Source organism: Maniola hyperantus, chromosome 8 (assembly GCF_902806685.2).
Source record: "Maniola hyperantus chromosome 8, iAphHyp1.2, whole genome shotgun sequence".
Classification (NCBI taxonomy): Eukaryota; Metazoa; Arthropoda; class Insecta; order Lepidoptera; family Nymphalidae; genus Maniola; species Maniola hyperantus.
Genome location: NC_048543.1, coordinates 16,132,206 through 16,151,706, shown reverse-complemented (window position 1 = coordinate 16,151,706; position 19,501 = coordinate 16,132,206). Strand labels below are relative to the sequence as shown.

The following is a 19,501-nucleotide window of genomic DNA, read 5'->3' as shown; positions in this document are numbered from 1 at the left end:
TGGTCACACTCATGACACATTATTGTTGGCAGATAGACAATACACACTCGGTCAATAATTTGACACGTTTGAGAACATTTGAGAACTTGAGAAGCTATTGTGGGGCGGTGTCTAGTAGAGCGGAGCGAGACCAAATTAATCTATGGTCAATACACAGCTCTGAATGCGGCTCCGGGTGACAATTTCTATTCACTATGTAACTGGTTGGAGGCCGGTTTAAAAAAAACCGGCCAAGTGTGAGTCAGGCTAGAACAATGAGGGTTCCGTACTACAGTCGTATTTTTTCGACATTTTGCACGATAATTCAAAAACTATGATGCATAAAAATAAATAAAAATCTGTTTTAGAATGCACAGGTGAAGACCTTTCATATGATACCCCACTTGATATAATCACTCACTTCGAAAGTTGAAAATACTAATTATTAGTTCATGACCACAATTTTTTTTTTTTGAGTGATCTAACCCTTAATTCGCGGTTTTCAGATTTTTCCCCAAATGTCAGCTTTGAGATCTACTTACCTGCCAAATCTCATGATTCTAGGTCAACGGAAAGTACCCTGTAGGTTTCTTGACAGACAGACGCACAGACATACAGACAGACAGACAACAAAGTGATCCTATAAGGGTTCCGTTTTTCCTTTTGAGGTACGGAGCCCTAAAAATCTAAAATCGGAGATTTCGGTGTATATAGGTAGAAAAACTCATCATGTCCTTTTTTAAAGGCGGTTAAAAAATTAGCCTGTGTTGCTCCTTGATTAATCCTCTATTTGTCTGTGAAAGTCCCGTCAAAATAGGTTCAGCCGTTCCGAAACCGTTCTACGAGTATATACGTCGATATCTGCGAGATTTCCGAATTGATTTGAGTATTTTGATGGTTATTATTGATTTGTGGTTATGGATACGAAGTTTATCAATAAAAGATTTATCGTATTTCAAAACAACTTTTTAATGTGTTGGTAACTGCTGCGCTACTGTCGCCTGCGGTGCGTTACTGCGCTGCGCTACTGTCGCCTGCGGTGCGTTACTGCGCTGCGCTACTGTCGCCTGCGGTGCGTTACTGCGCTGCGCTACTGTTGCCTGCGGTGCGTTACTGCGCTGCGCTACTGTCGCCTGCGGTGCGTTACTGCGCTGCGCTACTGTCGCCTGCGGTGCGTTACTGCGCTGCGCTACTGTCGCCTGCGGTGCGTTACTGCGCTGCGCTACTGTTGCCTGCGGTGCGTTACTGCGCTGCGCTACTGTCGCCTGCGGTGCGTTACTGCGCTGCGCTACTGTCGCCTGCGGTGCGTTACTGCGCTGCGCTACTGTCGCCTGCGGTGCGTTACTGCGCTGCGCTACTGTCGCCTGCGGTGCGTTACTGCGCTGCGCTACAGTCGCCTGCGGTGATGGTTCCACATCTATGTCTACATCATATTATTTTTATTTCCTTCCTTCAAATACCTATATAAAAATAATTACTTATAAGCGTACTTTGTAAGCGTACTGTATTATGTGTACAAAATGACTTCTCACGCGTTCTATTAACTTTGTGTCAACTGTCATATCAAAAGTACGATTTTAGTCCTTATTTTAAAGGTGAACCGTACTTTCGATCCTGTAACCTCTAACTTATAACCAATAAATCTGACCTATATAATTTTAACTCTATACTTAAAATGGTGCGTGAGAAGTCACTTTGTACGGACTATACAGGGTATTATGTTTAGAGCATCGCTCATTTATTATTAAAAGTTATATTATGACTAGGTTCTTAAATATTACAATAAATAAAATGTTTTTAAATTATAATATAGTTAATGACTACGCAGGCTACGTAGAGGACTACGCAGGCTACGTAGAGGACTACGCAGGCTACGTAGAGGACTACGCACGTCGTCATTTGCGCTCCTTCTTGTTGCAAGAACGAAGTGTTCCCGTGTGCTCCGAAGCGCACGCGTCTGGCTCGTAGTGAACTGTCACGACACATGTCCACCTAGTACTAAGTAGCAAGCAGCCTCAGCTCAACACGAGCACGAGCAGCACCACGAGGCAGCCCGCTGCGGGAACGAAGTGTTCCCGTGTGCTCCGAAGCGCACGCGTCTGGCTCGTAGTGAACTGTCACAACACATGTCCACCTAGTACTAAGTAGCAAGCAGCCTCAGCTCAACACGAGCACGAGCAGCACCACGAGGCAGCCCGCCGCGAGGCAAATGATGAGCCCCATTTTTTTCTGTAACATGAAACAAAAAAATGATGACTAATTAGCGACCAAAATATTTCTCACCTCGTCAACCCTCCGCAATTGTTTACTAAGTAAGAAATACCTATGGAACGGTGCATTCTTATTTTTTCTCGTGAAGGAAAATAATGCAACATTTATCTATGTTTAAATGTGAACCATTATCTTTACAATAATTACTAATGCGATCTAAATCTTCCTGTAAGCCTAAACAGTCTTTTTCGTTCCTAATTATTTTGAAAATTTGTGTGTCGTCAGCATACAGAATCAGATCAGAGTTTTTAATACAGTTTGAAACATAGTTTATAAAAATGTTAAATAGTAAAGGACCGAGGTGAGAGCCCTGCGGGACGCCAGACGTTATGGGTATAAAGGTTGAAATGTACCCTTTGACTGCCACTGCTTGGGTACGCTCGCGCAGATAGGACACTAGCCATCTCAGGACGTCACCGTGTATACCGATCGCTGCCGATTCGGTAATTAAAATGTCGTGCGATACTTTATCGAAAGCCTTGGAGTAATCGGTATACACGGCATCGACCTGGAAACCATTATCCACCGCGTCTAAGGTTACGTCTAGTAATTCACAGAGATTGGTTTCTATGGAGCGTTTGTTTATGAAACCATGCTGATACTGTGACGTGCATTCGACAGACGAGCCCCTAGGGCCTAGTGTCGTACCTTCCTCGTCTTGCGGCGGCTGACGGTGCCCTGCAGCAGCTCGTGGCCGCCGCTTTCCACGTGCTCGGACGCCTGCAGCGCGTAGAACTCCACGCTGTCGATCTGCTCTTGCTGCAACCAAATCATTTGTTGAGTCAGTCGGAGTACGGCCATGAACAGGTCCTCCTCCGCCGTCTCCGCGTGCAGCTGCAACCGACGACTGCCGGGTGACGCACCTGTGCGGCGACGAGGTGCGCCAGCTGCAGGAACAGGTCGCGCACGCTCTGCAGCGAGCGCTCGACGCGCGCCAGCTCGTCGCGCCGCGCCTCCGCGTCGCGCAGCGCCAGGCGCGCCTCCGCCGTCTCCGCGTGCAGCTGCAACCGACGACTGCCGGGTGACGCACCTGTGCGGCGACGAGGTGCGCCAGCTGCAGGAACAGGTCGCGCACGCTCTGCAGCGAGCGCTCGACGCGCGCCAGCTCGTCGCGCCGCGCCTCCGCGTCGCGCAGCGCCAGGCGCGCCTCCGCCGTCTCCGCGTGCAGCTGCAACCGACGACTACATGTATGTTGGAGGTTGGAAGGTTGGTTACAGATGGAGAAGCTGGGCGTCACTCACGTTGTCCACGAACAGCGCGATGTTGTTGGACTCCAGCAGGTGCTCGCACTCCTCCTCGGATATGGTGAGATTCGCTGCAACAAAGCGTCGTTGTGAGACACTGGACGTCCTCTCGTGCCTCGTACGTAATGTGAGGAGATGAGGAAACGTACTGAGCTTGATCTGCTCGTGCAGCAGGCGGTGCTGCTGGTCGCGCAGCGCCTGCAGCGCATGCTCATGGCGCGCGAGCGCGGCGTCGCACAGGCGGCGCGTGGCCGCGAACTGCAGGTGCGCCATGCGGCTCGCCGCGCCGCTCGCCGCGCCGCACCGCGCGCGTGCTGCCAGCTGCCGCAGCGCGCCACACGCCTTCAGCCCCAGCGCGTGCGACGCCGTCGCCAGCGCGTCCAGCTGCTCCTGCAACTCTGAGCCGCACCCGCTGTACTCTACGCTGTACTCTACGCTGTACTCTACGCTGTACTCTACGCTGTACTCTACGCTGTACTCTACGCTGTACTCTACGCTGTACTCTACGCTGTACTCTACGCTGTACTCTACGCTGTACTCTACGCTGTACTCTACGCTGTACTCTACGCCTGGGAACCTCATCTTGAGCAAACTCATTTCATTTGAAAGGCTCTAATAACATGAGCTTTGAATCTCTTGTGTGTTAAACGATAATCTGTGTGTACAAAAGCAAATTAACCGGCATGTCACTGTGACACGACTGGTGCCTCGTGTCACTCATTGAGACACGACTGGTGCCTCGTGTCACTGGTCAGGTTGAGCTCATAATATTGTAGGCACGCAAACATATTGTTTCTACTGTATACTTTCACACTAGGATTTAGTATTTTATTATTTATTTATTTATTTTGTTTATTTGAAAGTAATCAACAGCGTAAATACATAATTATTGATTAAATTTAAATCTAGGTATAACAGAAGGCCAAAAGAGATTACTTAAAATTATAATTATTATTATTGTCTCAAGTTGCAATGCGATCTTACAGCTGTATATCACTGGAGTAAAGCGAACAAAATGGAGTTCAATCGTGACAAATGTTCAGTTATGACCTTTGGTAAAGTTCGGTATCCTTTGATACATGAATATAAAATGGATGGAATCCCTATTCCCAGAGTACAGAACATGAAAGACCTAGGTGTAATTTTTGATAAAAAATTGACCTTCCATGACCATATTAACACCGTAGCAGCTGACTCATTTCGAAGATTAGGATTTGTACTACGCAACTCTCGGGACTTCCATAGTCCTTTGGTAATACGATTACTATATTACGCCTTAGTCCGAAGCAAGCTCGAAACAAGCACCTGTGTCTGGCATCCGTACGAGGCAAAGTACGGGCTTATATTAGAAAAAGTACAAAAGGCCTTCCTAAGATACCTGTATAAACGTTGCTATGGATATTATCCTTTCCTATACCCAACCAAATTTCTGTTAGGTTGCTTAGGTTTCAACTCCGTGGAGGTCAGACGCATTTGCGACCAACTCAAAATTATGTGTCAAATTTTGCGAGGAGATGTTAATGCTCCAGAACTTCATAACCAACTGTGTCGCATACGTGTCCCTGAATCCAACAGTAATCTTCGTCCACGAAAAAATAAACTTTTCGTGGTCCCACATCATCGCACTGTTGCTAGATCTATGTCACCTATACCCCGTTCATTAGCATCATTCAACGCGCTTTTGGACAATAATGCTCAATGGGACCCATTTAATGATGGGTCTATAATACTGGTTCGGGAGTTACTGAAGTACGCTGAGAGCATTGCATGAATATGTCATTCAATGTTCTCAGCGTACATATTCAAAATTCTTTGATCTTTTATCGTTTTGTATTTTATGTCTTTTTTCTTGTACCTTTATTTGTATTTAAATTTATTATTAATCATCTAGTTAGTGTAAGTGGCACTGCCGTTCTAATTAGATATAAAATAAATAAAAATAAATAAATAAATAATTAAAACTATTTTTAACCGACTTCAAAAAAAGGAGGAGGTTCTCAATTCGTCGGAATCTTTTTTTTTTTTTTTTTTTATGTATGTTCCCCGATTACTCAAAAACGCCTGGACCGATTTTGAAAATTCTTTTTTTGTTTGAAAGGGTATACTTCAAAGTTGGTCCCATTTCAATTTGGTGAAGATCTAATGAACATCTTCGAAGATAGATACTGGAACTCCTCAACGGATAAGAGTAAATTGCTCGCGATCAGTGTAATAGCTTAGTAAACAGTAGATTTTTAACCAGTCATAGCATAATTCCACGGGGCCACTAAAAATTGTGAAATAAAAAATTTTTACAAAAAAAATAATAACCGACTTCGTTACATAAACACTAAAAATTGAAAAATAATTTAATTTATTACCGAATATATTATGTATACAAGAGTTATTATAGTTCCATAATAATACTTTTTGGTGCCGGTGCCAATTAGCTTTAGCTGCGCGAATCGTCTAGACTTCATATTTTTATGGGACTCCACAATGGCACCTCATTGGCACCGACCCCAAAAAATATTATTATGGAACTATATTAACTCTTGTATACATAATATATTCGGTAATAAATTAAATTATTTTTCAATTTTTAGTGTTTATAACAGAATAGATTTAGAATAAATGTAGGTATATACAATAATAAAATTACAACAGTGTGTGAATGCTTGTGTGTGTGTGTGTGTGTATAAGTTAGGTTTTGTAAAAAGCAATTAGTTCTCTGGTCTATATATCTGCGGAGCCTGCGTCGCACTGCGCAGCACTGCGTCGTGGGAGGTACTCACGCCGGTTGGAGGTGTAGGTGGGGTCGGCGTGCAGGCGGCGAATGAGCTGCGTGTTGCGCTCCACGTCCAGGATCCACGCCCGCAGCGGCTCCACCTGCAACACGACAACTAGCTGGCTGCAGCACGTGCGGACAACATTGCTGCAGCACTGCGGCCCCTACACGTGGCGAGTCACGCCGTCAGTTTCCTACAAGGTCATCAAACTCTCCTCCACCTATTGCATGCAATGCGTTCAGAAATCTGTCCGTGCCTCACATTGAGATGAAACGGTACACTCGGACAAATACAGCGTGTTTCAGAGTTCCAATATGAATGTGGAGTAGAGCGATGACGTCATGTGTCGCGTCGCTGGAGGCCGCGGGGGACACGTCGTATGTCCGAGCGATAACCACACGACACACACGACACACATGACACACACTAGGTCACGGCGCTAATCGCTCGTGTAAACATCAACGTTACATTGCTCGACTGTATCTCGATACATTCGATCGATATTATTGATATATTATATAAGTACTTACGGGAGTTTTGCATCTAAAATCAGGAAATCTATCTAATTCGTTTCCACATTGCAGCTGCAAGCCTTACCTACAACTGTTCTACGCGAGCCAAAATTGAAATGAATATGTCTACCCGATCGGGAAATGTAGTTTACTTTATTGTTAAAACTTTACTGACTTGCTGAAATTATTTAGACTAACGTTAAAATTATGTAAAATGTATACTTTGCTGTTTGTTTTCCAAATAAATAAATAAAAATTATATTAGCCACTAAAGTAATGGTATCTGTTAAAAAAAATTAAATATGCCAAGGTAAAGGAAAGTAAGTAAAAGTAAAATATTCTTTATTGTACACCAAAACCAAAACAATAGAAATATAACAAAGATGATAGAGATGATAAGATGAAGGTATGTTTTTACTGTTAAAATTTTAGTGTACAAATCGTTAACCACCATAGCCACGTCTGCGCCACATCTCCAGCTTATTAGTCGCGTTTTATACTCGCTATTATAAACATAATCAAATCAACTCGAACTAGAGTCAATGAAATGTAGAGTCCGCGAATAAATTCACTGGATCCGGGCGCGCTGCGTCAACAATTAATAAGCTTAATTAGCACAACGAGGGCCGGCCGCCGCATTAGCTACATCGCACCGTACAGCTGAACGCGGCCAGCAGCTGCGCGCGCGGCTCGGCCAGCACCGTGTCGTGGTACACGCCCGCCTGCTGCAACACGCCGCACCGGCTCACTGAGACAGGACCTCACCTGCAGCGAGGAGGCAGCACCTACCTCTCGCAGCAGGTCGTCGATGTCCTTGCTGAGCGGCGCGCGCGGCTCGGCCAGCACCGTGTCGTGGTACACGCCCGCCTGCTGCAACACGCCGCACCGGCTCACTGAGACAGGACCTCACCTGCAGCGAGGAGGCAGCACCTACCTCTCGCAGCAGGTCGTCGATGTCCTTGCTGAGCGGCGCGCGCGGCTCGGCCAGCACCGTGTCGTGGTACACGCCCGCCTGCTGCAACACGCCGCACCGGCTCACTGAGACAGGACCTCACCTGCAGCGAGGAGGCAGCACCTACCTCTCGCAGCAGGTCGTCGATGTCCTTGCTGAGCGGCGCGCGCGGCTCGGCCAGCACCGTGTCGTGGTACACGCCCGCCTGCTGCAACACGCCGCACCGGCTCACTGAGACAGGACCTCACCTGCAGCGAGGAGGCAGCACCTACCTCTCGCAGCAGGTCGTCGATGTCCTTGCTGAGCGGCGCGCGCGGCTCGGCCAGCACCGTGTCGTGGTACACGCCCGCCTGCTGCAACACGCCGCACCGGCTCACTGAGACAGGACCTCACCTGCAGCGAGGAGGCAGCACCTACCTCTCGCAGCAGGTCGTCGATGTCCTTGCTGAGCGGCGCGCGCGGCTCGGCCAGCACCGTGTCGTGGTACACGCCCGCCTGCTGCAACACGCCGCACCGGCTCACTGAGACAGGACCTCACCTGCAGCGAGGAGGCAGCACCTACCTCTCGCAGCAGGTCGTCGATGTCCTTGCTGAGCGGCGCGCGCGGCTCGGCCAGCACCGTGTCGTGGTACACGCCCGCCTGCTGCAACACGCCGCACCGGCTCACTGAGACAGGACCTCACCTGCAGCGAGGAGGCAGCACCTACCTCTCGCAGCAGGTCGTCGATGTCCTTGCTGAGCGGCGCGCGCGGCTCGGCCAGCACCGTGTCGTGGTACACGCCCGCCTGCTGCAACACGCCGCACCGGCTCACTGAGACAGGACCTCACCTGCAGCGAGGAGGCAGCACCTACCTCTCGCAGCAGGTCGTCGATGTCCTTGCTGAGCGGCGCGCGCGGCTCGGCCAGCACCGTGTCGTGGTACACGCCCGCCTGCTGCGACACGCCGCACCGGCTCACTGAGACAGGACCTCACCTGCAGCGAGGAGGCAGCACCTACCTCTCGCAGCAGGTCGTCGATGTCCTTGCTGAGCGGCGCGCGCGGCTCGGCCAGCACCGTGTCGTGGTACACGCCCGCCTGCTGCGCCAGCTGCAACACACGTCCGAACGTTGCGTCAAGCAAATATTAAATATAAAATCGCATCAATCACGGGTCAAGCACGTTTATGCTTGACTCAAGCATCCAGCAAATATTGTAAACGGTCAGAATGCTTGACTCAAGCATCCAGCAAACATTGTAAACGGTCAGAATGCTTGACTCAAGCATCCAGCAAATATTGTAAGCGGTCAGAATGTTTGACTCAAGCATCCAGCAAATATTGTAAGCGGTCAGAATGTTTGACTCAAGCATCCAGCAAACATTGTAAACGGTCAGAATGCTTGACTCAAGCATCCAGCAAACATTGTAAACGGTCAGAATGCTTGACTCAAGCATCCAGCAAACATTGTAAACGGTCAGAATGCTTGACTCAAGCATCCAGCAAATATTGTAAACGGTCAGAATGCTTGACTCAAGCATCCAGCAAACATTGTAAACTGTCAGAATGCTTGACTCAAGCATCCAGCAAATATTGTAAGCGGTCAGAATGCTTGACTCAAGCATCCAGCAAACATTGTAAACGGTCAGAATGCTTGACTCAAGCATCCAGCAAATATTGTAAGCGGTCAGAATGCTTGACTCAAGCATCCAGCAAATATTGTAAGCGGTCAGAATGTTTGACTCAAGCATCCAGCAAACATTGTAAACGGTCAGAATGCTTGACTCAAGCATCCAGCAAACATTGTAAACGGTCAGAATGCTTGACTCAAGCATCCAGCAAACATTGTAAACGGTCAGAATGCTTGACTCAAGCATCCAGCAAACATTGTAAACGGTAAGAATGCTTGACTCAAGCATCCAGCAAATATTGTAAACGGTCAGAATGCTTGACTCAAGCATCCAGCAAACATTGTAAACGGTCAGAATGCTTGACTCAAGCATCCAGCAAATATTGTAAACGGTCAGAATGCTTGACTCAAGCATCCAGCAAACATTGTAAACTGTCAGAATGCTTGACTCAAGCATCCAGCAAATATTGTAAGCGGTCAGAATGCTTGACTCAAGCATCCAGCAAACATTGTAAACGGTCAGAATGCTTGACTCAAGCATCCAGCAAACATTGTAAACGGTAAGAATGCTTGACTCAAGCATCCAGCAAACATTGTAAACGGTCAGAATGCTTGACTCAAGCATCCAGCAAACATTGTAAACTGTCAGAATGCTTGACTCAAGCATCCAGCAAATATTGTAAGCGGTCAGAATGCTTGACTCAAGCATCCAGCAAATATTGTAAGCGGTCAGAATGTTTGACTCAAGCATCCAGCAAACATTGTAAACGGTCAGAATGCTTGACTCAAGCATCCAGCAAACATTGTAAACGGTCAGAATGCTTGACTCAAGCATCCAGCAAACATTGTAAACGGTCAGAATGCTTGACTCAAGCATCCAGAAAACATTGTAAACGGTCAGAATGCTTGACTCAAGCATCCAGCAAACATTGTAAACGGTCAGAATGCTTGACTCAAGCATCCAGCAAATATTGTAAGCGGTCAGAATGCTTGACTCAAGCATCCAGCAAATATTGTAAGCGGTCAGAATGTTTGACTCAAGCATCCAGCAAACATTGTAAACGGTCAGAATGCTTGACTCAAGCATCCAGCAAACATTGTAAACGGTCAGAATGCTTGACTCAAGCATCCAGCAAACATTGTAAACGGTCAGAATGCTTGACTCAAGCATCCAGAAAACATTGTAAACGGTCAGAATGCTTGACTCAAGCATCCAGCAAACATTGTAAACGGTCAGAATGCTTGACTCAAGCAAAAATGTACGTGATTGACGTGAAGTCGCTGCTTGACCGTCTCGGAAGCTCTTAAGTTATTATATTATTTGACTGAAGTTTGTAGGGTTTGTGAATTTTCATTTCTAATAAAAAAAAAACGGCCAAGTGCGAGTCAGGCTCGCGCAGCGAGGGTTCCGTACCACAGTCGTATTTTTTCGACATTTTGCACTATCATGCCGCGTTTGTTTAGTACAAACCGGCCGTGCTCACTGGTCGCTGGTCGCTGGTCGCTGGTCGCTGGTCGCTGGTCGCTGGTCGCCCTCCACCAGCGTTGCACCACGTCATACATTACACTGGTTTGCTCACAAATTGCCTTTATGTTATGTCATTTATGCTTTTTAAAGTGCAATTAATTAATTATTTATAGTTGATAACGCTTGCTGCTGCGTACCTATGTACCTATGTACCTATGTACCTATGTACCTACCTAGGTATGTACCTACTTGCTAATTTAATAACAAATCTCATTAACTAATAACAACAGGTTTCTGGTAAATAAGTAAAACATGAAACTCGGCATCTACCGAGTGTTCCTACATTTCGAAATTGCACTTATATTATCCACACTATCTAGTAGTAATAACAATTACGTAATATTATAACATAACTAGCTTGTGACGTCATGGCTACTCTTGCAGCAGCCTCAGAGGTTTTACATGAACGAGATAATTATTCAATTGATTTAAAATTTTATGAATTGGAGAGTTTAGTGTGTAATAAAAAGTAATTTGCGAAGAATTGTGCAACCAAGTATTATAGTGCGCGACAGGTCGAGATGGCAATCGGGATACGAGGCGGAGGGCCGCCCCGCGCGGCGCGCACCCGCACGTCGCCCTCGCCATCCCGCACCGGGTGAGCGCGGGGGCGTTAGGTTAGATCAGTGAATCGTTGACAGATGGACAGACACGACGACACTGTTCTCCGAGCAGCACAACTACGTGAGTCGGACGTGCTGTACTCACGTGGCGCAGCTCGTCGAGGCGGTCCTTGCTCCTCATGCTGCGTGCCCACTGCACTGCGCGGCGCTGCACGGCACACTGCGCGGCGGCGGTATCTAATCTCGCCTGATAGCGAGTGATATCACGCGCGCCTCACCTCGCCGAAGGTGACGCGTGTACACTGTGCGGTGACGCGGCGTGCAGCATGTAGGTCGCACCTCGCGCCGCGCGCCGGGCAGAGTCAGCGGTCTAGTTACCTACCGTGTCGTACCTACCTACAGCCACTACTGACAAGCAAGTATGCATGTTTATTGTGTAGATGTACTTCAACTGCGCGTATAAGATATATGGTTAGAGTTGCTATTTATTTCTTGAAATTGCTACTAAACTCTTTAGATTTTGCTTAAGAATTAATTCTAAACCATAGACATTTTATTTGTAAACAGAGGCACGTCAAAATGATAGAAAAATACTACAGACGTGACAGAACAATTAACAGATTATAAATGGCAAATCTATGGTACTTACATGGCGAAACTTAATTAAGATTTTATTATAATTTAGAAATAAAGTTATTGTAGATTTAAATAGAGTATAATGTGGTATTTAAAGTATATAAATTTATTAGAGTTTAAACTCTATTGACTCTATTGAATTTAATCTTTACATGGTATCACTATATTTTTATACAGAGGGTGGGAGTTAATCCCAGCCTATAAATGGCTCTGCTTTGACGGTAGACATCATTAATTTTCCTATTTTTAATAAGAAGCTGTGACATACCTACAGGTACGAATATTGTTGATTTTATATTTCAATTGTTATACTATGTATGTTGTTTAATGTGTAATTTGTTATTCAACTGGTATTCCTTTGTAATAGTTTATGCTTATACCCGATGTGGGTTGGATATGTTATGGTAATACCATAGTTGTATCTATTTTTCAATAATTGTGGATAGACACCGCCGAGTTTTTTCTTGCCAGTTCTTTCTCTCGGTAGATATGCTTTTTCGAACTGGCGGTAGATTTTTCTTAAAGGAAATAATAAATTATTTAATGATAAAGCAATAAGTAATGGTAAAGATAAACTTTGATATGGAGGGATTTTTCCCTGAATAAAACAGTTTATTTCCTTATACAATCTTTTATTTTGTTTTCTACCTTCAACCACGCCCTAGCTTATTGATAACGAATTAAGGTTTAGGCTCTCAGTAGGTGATTCCTGACTCTATTGTCTCTATATTCTGAGGCTAATCTAGCATCAGAAGTGGGATACGATATGGCTGAATTGTGCCTTTTCTAATGCAGTTTGTACAAGTTTCAGAAATACCGGCGAATTCGGATGGCTTTGTGAAAAGCCATCAAAGATGTTCCAACAGGCGTTGTGATGACTGACGTCCACGAGAGGTACCACAATGGACATTGGATACCCTAAATCTGGAAATCTTAATATGAAAATATGGTATGAAAAAAAAAGTGAAAGTGAATTAAAACTTTTTTGCAAGACAATTTTTCAGGCAGGTAGGCCTTAGAAAGTTTTATTGCGTAATCATGGACCTATTAATACTCTGTGTAATGTAGTAACACAGTTTCAAAGTACCTGTCGTCATTTTATTTGTTTTAAAACTAATTGTATTATAGAAATAAAGATGTGGGTACTAAATAAATAAAATTTTTGCGTATATTTGTAATTTATAAGATAGTGATGTTGACATTGAATCATTGAATATTGTTTTACGAGTGATGAGTCATCTTACTTTTTTTTAGTTATATTGGTATTCTTGTGGCATTTCCTATGTAAGTACTTCGAGAACGAAGTACTTTTCAGGTTGGCCGAATAGATGTTTATTAATTATTTATGTGTTACATAATGACAGAGAAAAAAAAGAACAGAGAAAAAAAAAGAAAAAAAAAAGAAAAAAAAAAAATTTTTTTTTGTTGTAGTTTTGTTTCAGAAATACACATTCCATCATTCGTTAAATGTTGATGATTCATTGATCAGAAACGCGATTAGCGTGGCCATTTTTGTAAATTTGCTATTGACTTTGCATCGGAGTTCTCACTCGCGAAACGTAGAGATGAAAGATTTGTGATACCTACCTACAATAATTAAGAAATTTTGTTGGAGTTTATTTTTGTAGTTTTTATATAAGGATAGGTTAGGCTGCTGATGTCTTATCCTGTTGCTATGCCGCTAAGTCTAGTAGCTACTGATTGTTTGATGTCATTGTTTTTTTATATATACCCACCGTTACGTAATGTGATGTAATGGAGCTGCCAATCCACACTTGGCCAGCGTGGTGGACTATGGTTAAACCTGAAACCTAAATTTAGAATATTGGAGTTTAGAGATTCTTGACTACCCACTTGTGTTTGATATTTTTTAATTCCGTAGGTTTTTGTTTTGAATAATACTTTTTATTTTCTGACGTTTTTGATGTTTGAAATGTTTTAATTTTTGAACATGGATTTTCTTGTATTTAACTATTTTTGATATTGATTACTTCTTTGACGATCTTTTTAATGTAAATTATTTTTGTGTGATATTTTTTGACATTTTAATTTTTGGTACCTACCTTCATATGTTTTTATTTACTACCTTTTAATAAAAATATCCCCAACTTATAGGAACTGACTTTATTCCATTTAGACAATACTTAATAAACTTCAATCTTAGTTCTAAACTATTAACTTCTTCAAGACATAATTATAAATTCTAATTTTCCCTGCTTCAAATCAATAGCTCCCGCTCTTATTGCCGCCATTTTTACCTCCCCTCATAATTCTTTTTTCAAATTCAACTGTAGGCAAAGCAATGTCGCTAACAATCGGCCATTCTGACTTCATGTCTGTCCTCAGACATTCAGGCTCAATTGAAAGAGATTCTCATTCTATCAAACTCATAGTTTTATCTTGATTTCATGATCACTAACTTTTCATTAATCAAACCACTTCTTTGGTTGAATTCGAAAAATTTCATCTTTTCTTGTCAGGGTTTCTTATTTTATCAAACTTTATATTAATTTCATAATCACCTAAACATAATTACTTAAACCAAACTATTTTTTTGGTTGATTGTTGCATTCGAAGTATTTCATCTTTTCTTGACAAGGGTTCTCATTCCATCAAACTCATAGTTTTATCTTAATCTCATAATCATCACCTTTGCTTAAACTAAACCGCTTTTTTGGTTGATTGTTGCATTCGAAGAATTTCATCTTTTCTTGGCAGGGGTTCTCATTTCATCAAACTCATACTTATATCTTAATCTCATAATCACCATCTTTACTTCAACCAAACTATTTCTTTGGTTGATTGTTGCATTCGAAGAATTTCGTCTTTTCTTGACAAGGGTTCTCATTCCATCAAACTCATAGTTTTATCTTAATCTCATAATCATCACCTTTGCTTAAACTAAACCGCTTCTTTGGTTGATTGTTGCATTCGAAGAATTTCATCTTTTCTTGGCAGGGGTTCTCATTTGATCAAACTCATACTTATATCTTAATCTCATAATCACCATCTTTGTTTAAACCAAACCACTTCTTTGGATGATTGTTACATTCGAACAATTATTTCGTTTCGGCCATCCTTTTCTTAGAATGTCCTCATTCACACATCAGACAGACATAGACATCAGTTTAATATTCATGATCATTGTCAATGTCTAATAGTCTCAGTCTCTTATTATGATCGTCATCATATCCCCAACGTCATGACATCAGTAAAACATCCATGATCGTTCGTCAATAATGCTTATTATTACTTGTCACCTTAATTAACTATATCATTTACGCCATGACAGCCCGCTCACTAGCCTATGGTCATTCTCTTATCATCTTAATCATCATCTTAATTAATTATATCATTTACGCCATGGTGGCCCGCTCACCAACTTGATGGCCGCAAACTAATAGTCTCATTCTCTTATGGTGATCGTCATCATATCCACAACGTCATGACATCAGTAAAATATCCACGATCGTTACGTCAATGATGCCTGAAAGGAACAAAATAAAAACTATTAAGCAGTATCTGAGTTCTTTAAATGTGTAAATGCAGTGTAACTTTAGAGATATACTCACTTATTATTAATTGTCATCTTTAACTAACTATATCATTTACGCCATGGCAGCCCGCTCACTAGCCTATGGTCGCAAACTTAATAGTCTCATTCTCTTATCATCTTAATCATCATTTTAATCATTATTTTAATCATCATCTTAATCATCATCTTAATTAACTATATCATTTACGCCATGGTGGCCCGCTCACCATCCTGATGGCCGCAAACTAATAGTCTCATTCTCTTATGGTGATCGTCATCATATCCACAACGTCATGACATCAGTAAAATATCCACGATCGTTACGTCAATGATGCCTGAAAGGAACAAAATAAAAACAATTAAGCAGTATCTGAGTTCTTTAAATGTGTAAATGCAGTGTAACTTAAGAGATATACTCACTTATTATTAATTGTCATCTTTAACTAACTATATCATTTACGCCATGGCAGCCCGCTCACTAGCCTATGGTCGCAAACTTAATAGTCTCATTCTCTTATCATCTTAATCATCATTTTAATCATTATTTTAATCATCATCTTAATTAACTATATCATTTACGCCATGGTGGCCCGCTCACCATCCTGATGGCCGCAAACTAATAGTCTCATTCTCTTATGGTGATCGTCATCATATCCACAACGTCATGACATCAGTAAAATATCCACGATCGTTACGTCAATGATGCCTGAAAGGAACAAAATAAAAACTATTAAGCAGTATCTGAGTTCTTTAAATGTGTAAATGCAGTGTAACTTAAGAGATATACTCACTTATTATTAATTGTCATCTTTAACTAACTATATCATTTACGCCATGGCAGCCCGCTCACTAGCCTATGGTCGCAAACTTAATAGTCTCTTTCTCTTATCATCTTAATCATCATTTTAATCGTCATTTTAATCATCATCTTAATCATCATCTTAATTAATTATATCATTTACGCCATGGTGGCCCGCTCACCAACCTGATGGCCGCAAACTAATAGTCTCATTGTCTTATCGTGATCGTCATCATATTATCCACAACGTCCTGGCAATAACATGGCACATTTTGCTATAAGTAATATCTTCTGCATATTTCAATAGCTTATAAATTTTGTTTCTTGTATGACATCAATCTCTTTATCAAACTATGATCTTTAAATTGTACCGCATTTACATCTTGATCATCATTACAGATTCTTGCTGAAACAGAAATAAAAACAAAGCAGCAACAAAATCACCATTAAAAGGTGGTACATAATTTATTATTGTTAATTGTCGTGTTTTAAAAACGTTTAACTTTCAAGAGTAAAAGATTAATTTTTTTATTACGATTCCCGCGCATAATTTTTTGCGCAAATATATATTTTTTCAGATTTTTTTTTAATGTGCTGTTTAGTAATTTTTTTTAATTTTACAAAAAATTATATCACAATTAAAATATTTTAAGTCATCTACGATTCACCAGGCTGCATGGTCTACGACCTTTGCCTTTTCAAGGAACGAATCGAAATATGCATACTACACCTATACAGCTGCATTCCAATTTATGATTGATCCAAAAAGATAACAAATATGGCGATACTGATCACGTGACTTTATTTTGACTTGACCTCTAGTGATGCGCTATTGCTGAACTAACTATATTGGGAATGTGGACGTTTGAATGAATTAACTCTGATGTAAAGAATTATATTTTCATTTTATGCACTTGCAAAACTTATAAGTCCGTAAACACTATTACGAGAACGCAATATAAAATAACTTTATATATCTATTGATGGTTCGTAAACAATGGGGCCGATTCTGTTGTACACAATGCTATATTAAAATAATTTGATTTAAATAACTCGATCAATTTCCGATTCTGAACGAATTATCGATGTGTACGGTCCCTGACATTCATACATTTTTCGTCTGTGGTTGCAATGTCTAAAGAAATTAAAGAATGCGAAACGTCAAACTAGCATTTTAGTTTACTCTGTGGATCTTAATTTTGTTTTCATTTCATTTTTAATAAAAATTTTGCTTAAATCATGGATAAAAAGAATGAATTTTACGTGTAGGTATATTTGATATGTTGTTCGTGGACCACAAGGCATTAGTGAGTGTTTTAAACTGTTTTATCATCGGGAAAAGTGTTAACGACGTTTATGTCACGGTGCTTTTTACTTCGAACAAAACTATGGAAATATGAACTGATATAGGTAGTTTGTACATCAACAGCTAATAATATTTGTAGTAGCAATACCAAAGATTATTTTTAATGCCGGCATAGGTACCTACTTTTTCTCTAGAATCGTTACACGTTTCGTTATACGCATATATATTTTTTTTGTTAAAATAATCAAAATATACCTAGTGTATTATTTTAATAATTTCGACTGTAATATAAATTCTTATAAACATTTTATAAATCAATAAACTGATTGATTGCCTCCTAATGCCCTATTCATTTTAAAATTATTAAATTTCTACATTTTGATGAAATAATAAATCGACATTAATTAGTTTGACATCATACAACTTTTCTCACTTCCAGATTCTCCCGGGTTAGGTTATCCCATAGATTATCTACTAAGTATATTGTTATCCTATAAGTTATTGGTAGGCTCAAAAGAGCTAGAACCCAGAGCCGTAAAACCAGTAAAAAAAAGTAATCGATCTGTGGTCAATGAAGTGTAGTTAATAAATAAAGGCCTTAAAGGACTGTTATCCAGGGCCGTAAACTAAAAAAAATAAATAAATAAACCTTTATTTTATGTTTCACCCAGTTTTTTTTTACCCTTTTTTTTGGTCGGTGTGTTTTACTACATTTTTCATTCGGATTCGTCCAGAATTTGGACAGTAAACACTAGACACGACGTTACTGGTTTTTTTTTTAATTTAAAATGCTATGTTATACTTTATTAAGTTTAATAAAACAAAGATATTGTGATGATATTACTTTTGTTTTAAATAGTTCACACTCAACTTAGACACAAGTTTTACCTCTTTCATTGTTACTATGTTAAATATTAAGCAACAACAATGAAAGAGATAAACTTGTATCAAAATAACCTCGAAAAATTATAACAACAATAGGTGTAGGATAAGGGCTATATATAGCAGAACAACAGAACCATAGTTATGGGTATATCTAAGAAAATTAGTTCGTACACCAACTACTAGGAGTGCTGATTTCCTTGATGGTTTCGTATAATATTTTCCGCGAGTGATAACTCTATACCCTAATATAATACTACTCTATTGTTTATGATTCCGGACTTTTCCTAAAGTCCATTTGAATATTTTAAAATATAAATTATTATAATATCTATGTTCTGCATTTTAGTCGAGACAAAATCAAAACTCAATTTAACACTCAAAGTACATAGGTACTTTAATAAACGAATAAAAATAGGTACTCACAAAATTGTGGGCGATGAGTAATCTTCACTTCGGAACTAATAAAAATATCCCCAACTTATAGGAACTGACTTTATTCCATTTAGACAATACTTAATAAACTTCAATCTTAGTTCTAAACTATTAACTTCTTCAAGACATAATTATAAATTCTAATTTTCCCTGCTTCAAATCAATAGCTCCCGCTCTTATTGCCGCCATTTTTACCTCCCCTCATAATTCTTTTTTCAAATTCAACTGTAGGCAAAGCAATGTCGCTAACACTTTTTAGATTTTATATTTTATTTATGAAAAATTGTATAGTGGTAGGTATATGGATCAAAACCAATGGTGTTAAGGGACAATTTTATGATGTTTACGATGTTGCCTTAAAACCAATGGTGTTGAAGGATATTTTGTAGTTTAATACCAGTGGTGTTAAAAATATTTTTTGATATTGGTTTAAAACCAATGGGGTTAAAGGATATCTTGTTTGGAAACATATGTGCTGTGGCGAGA

General features: G+C 41.1%; 1 protein-coding gene across 5 annotated transcripts; it reads right to left on the bottom strand.

The window, feature by feature from the left end:
- Nucleotides 1–936: 936 nt before the first annotated feature.
- On the bottom strand, nt 937–11,748 carry LOC117984246 (syntaxin-11-like). 5 transcript variants are annotated; one of them, XR_011236992.1, is made up of 9 exons: nt 11,568–11,743; nt 8,724–8,813; nt 6,269–6,362; nt 3,644–3,892; nt 3,492–3,565; nt 3,114–3,431; nt 2,899–3,009; nt 1,871–2,208; nt 937–1,439 (listed from the first exon to the last, which is right to left on the bottom strand). XR_011236992.1 is itself a non-coding variant. In XM_069500084.1 (8 exons), exons 1-8 carry the CDS (start codon nt 11,601–11,603, stop codon nt 2,137–2,139), a joined length of 1,044 nt encoding a protein of 347 aa, XP_069356185.1. In that variant the 5' UTR covers nt 11,604–11,743; the 3' UTR covers nt 1,769–2,136. The 5 variants fall into 5 exon arrangements, 4 of the variants coding, with proteins under 4 accessions (XP_069356185.1, XP_069356186.1, XP_069356187.1 ...); XM_069500084.1 differs by lacking the exon at nt 937–1,439 and having other exon boundaries at nt 1,769–2,208; XM_069500085.1 differs by lacking the exon at nt 937–1,439 and having other exon boundaries at nt 1,769–2,208; nt 3,114–3,418; nt 11,568–11,740.
- Nucleotides 11,749–19,501: the final 7,753 nt, after the last annotated feature.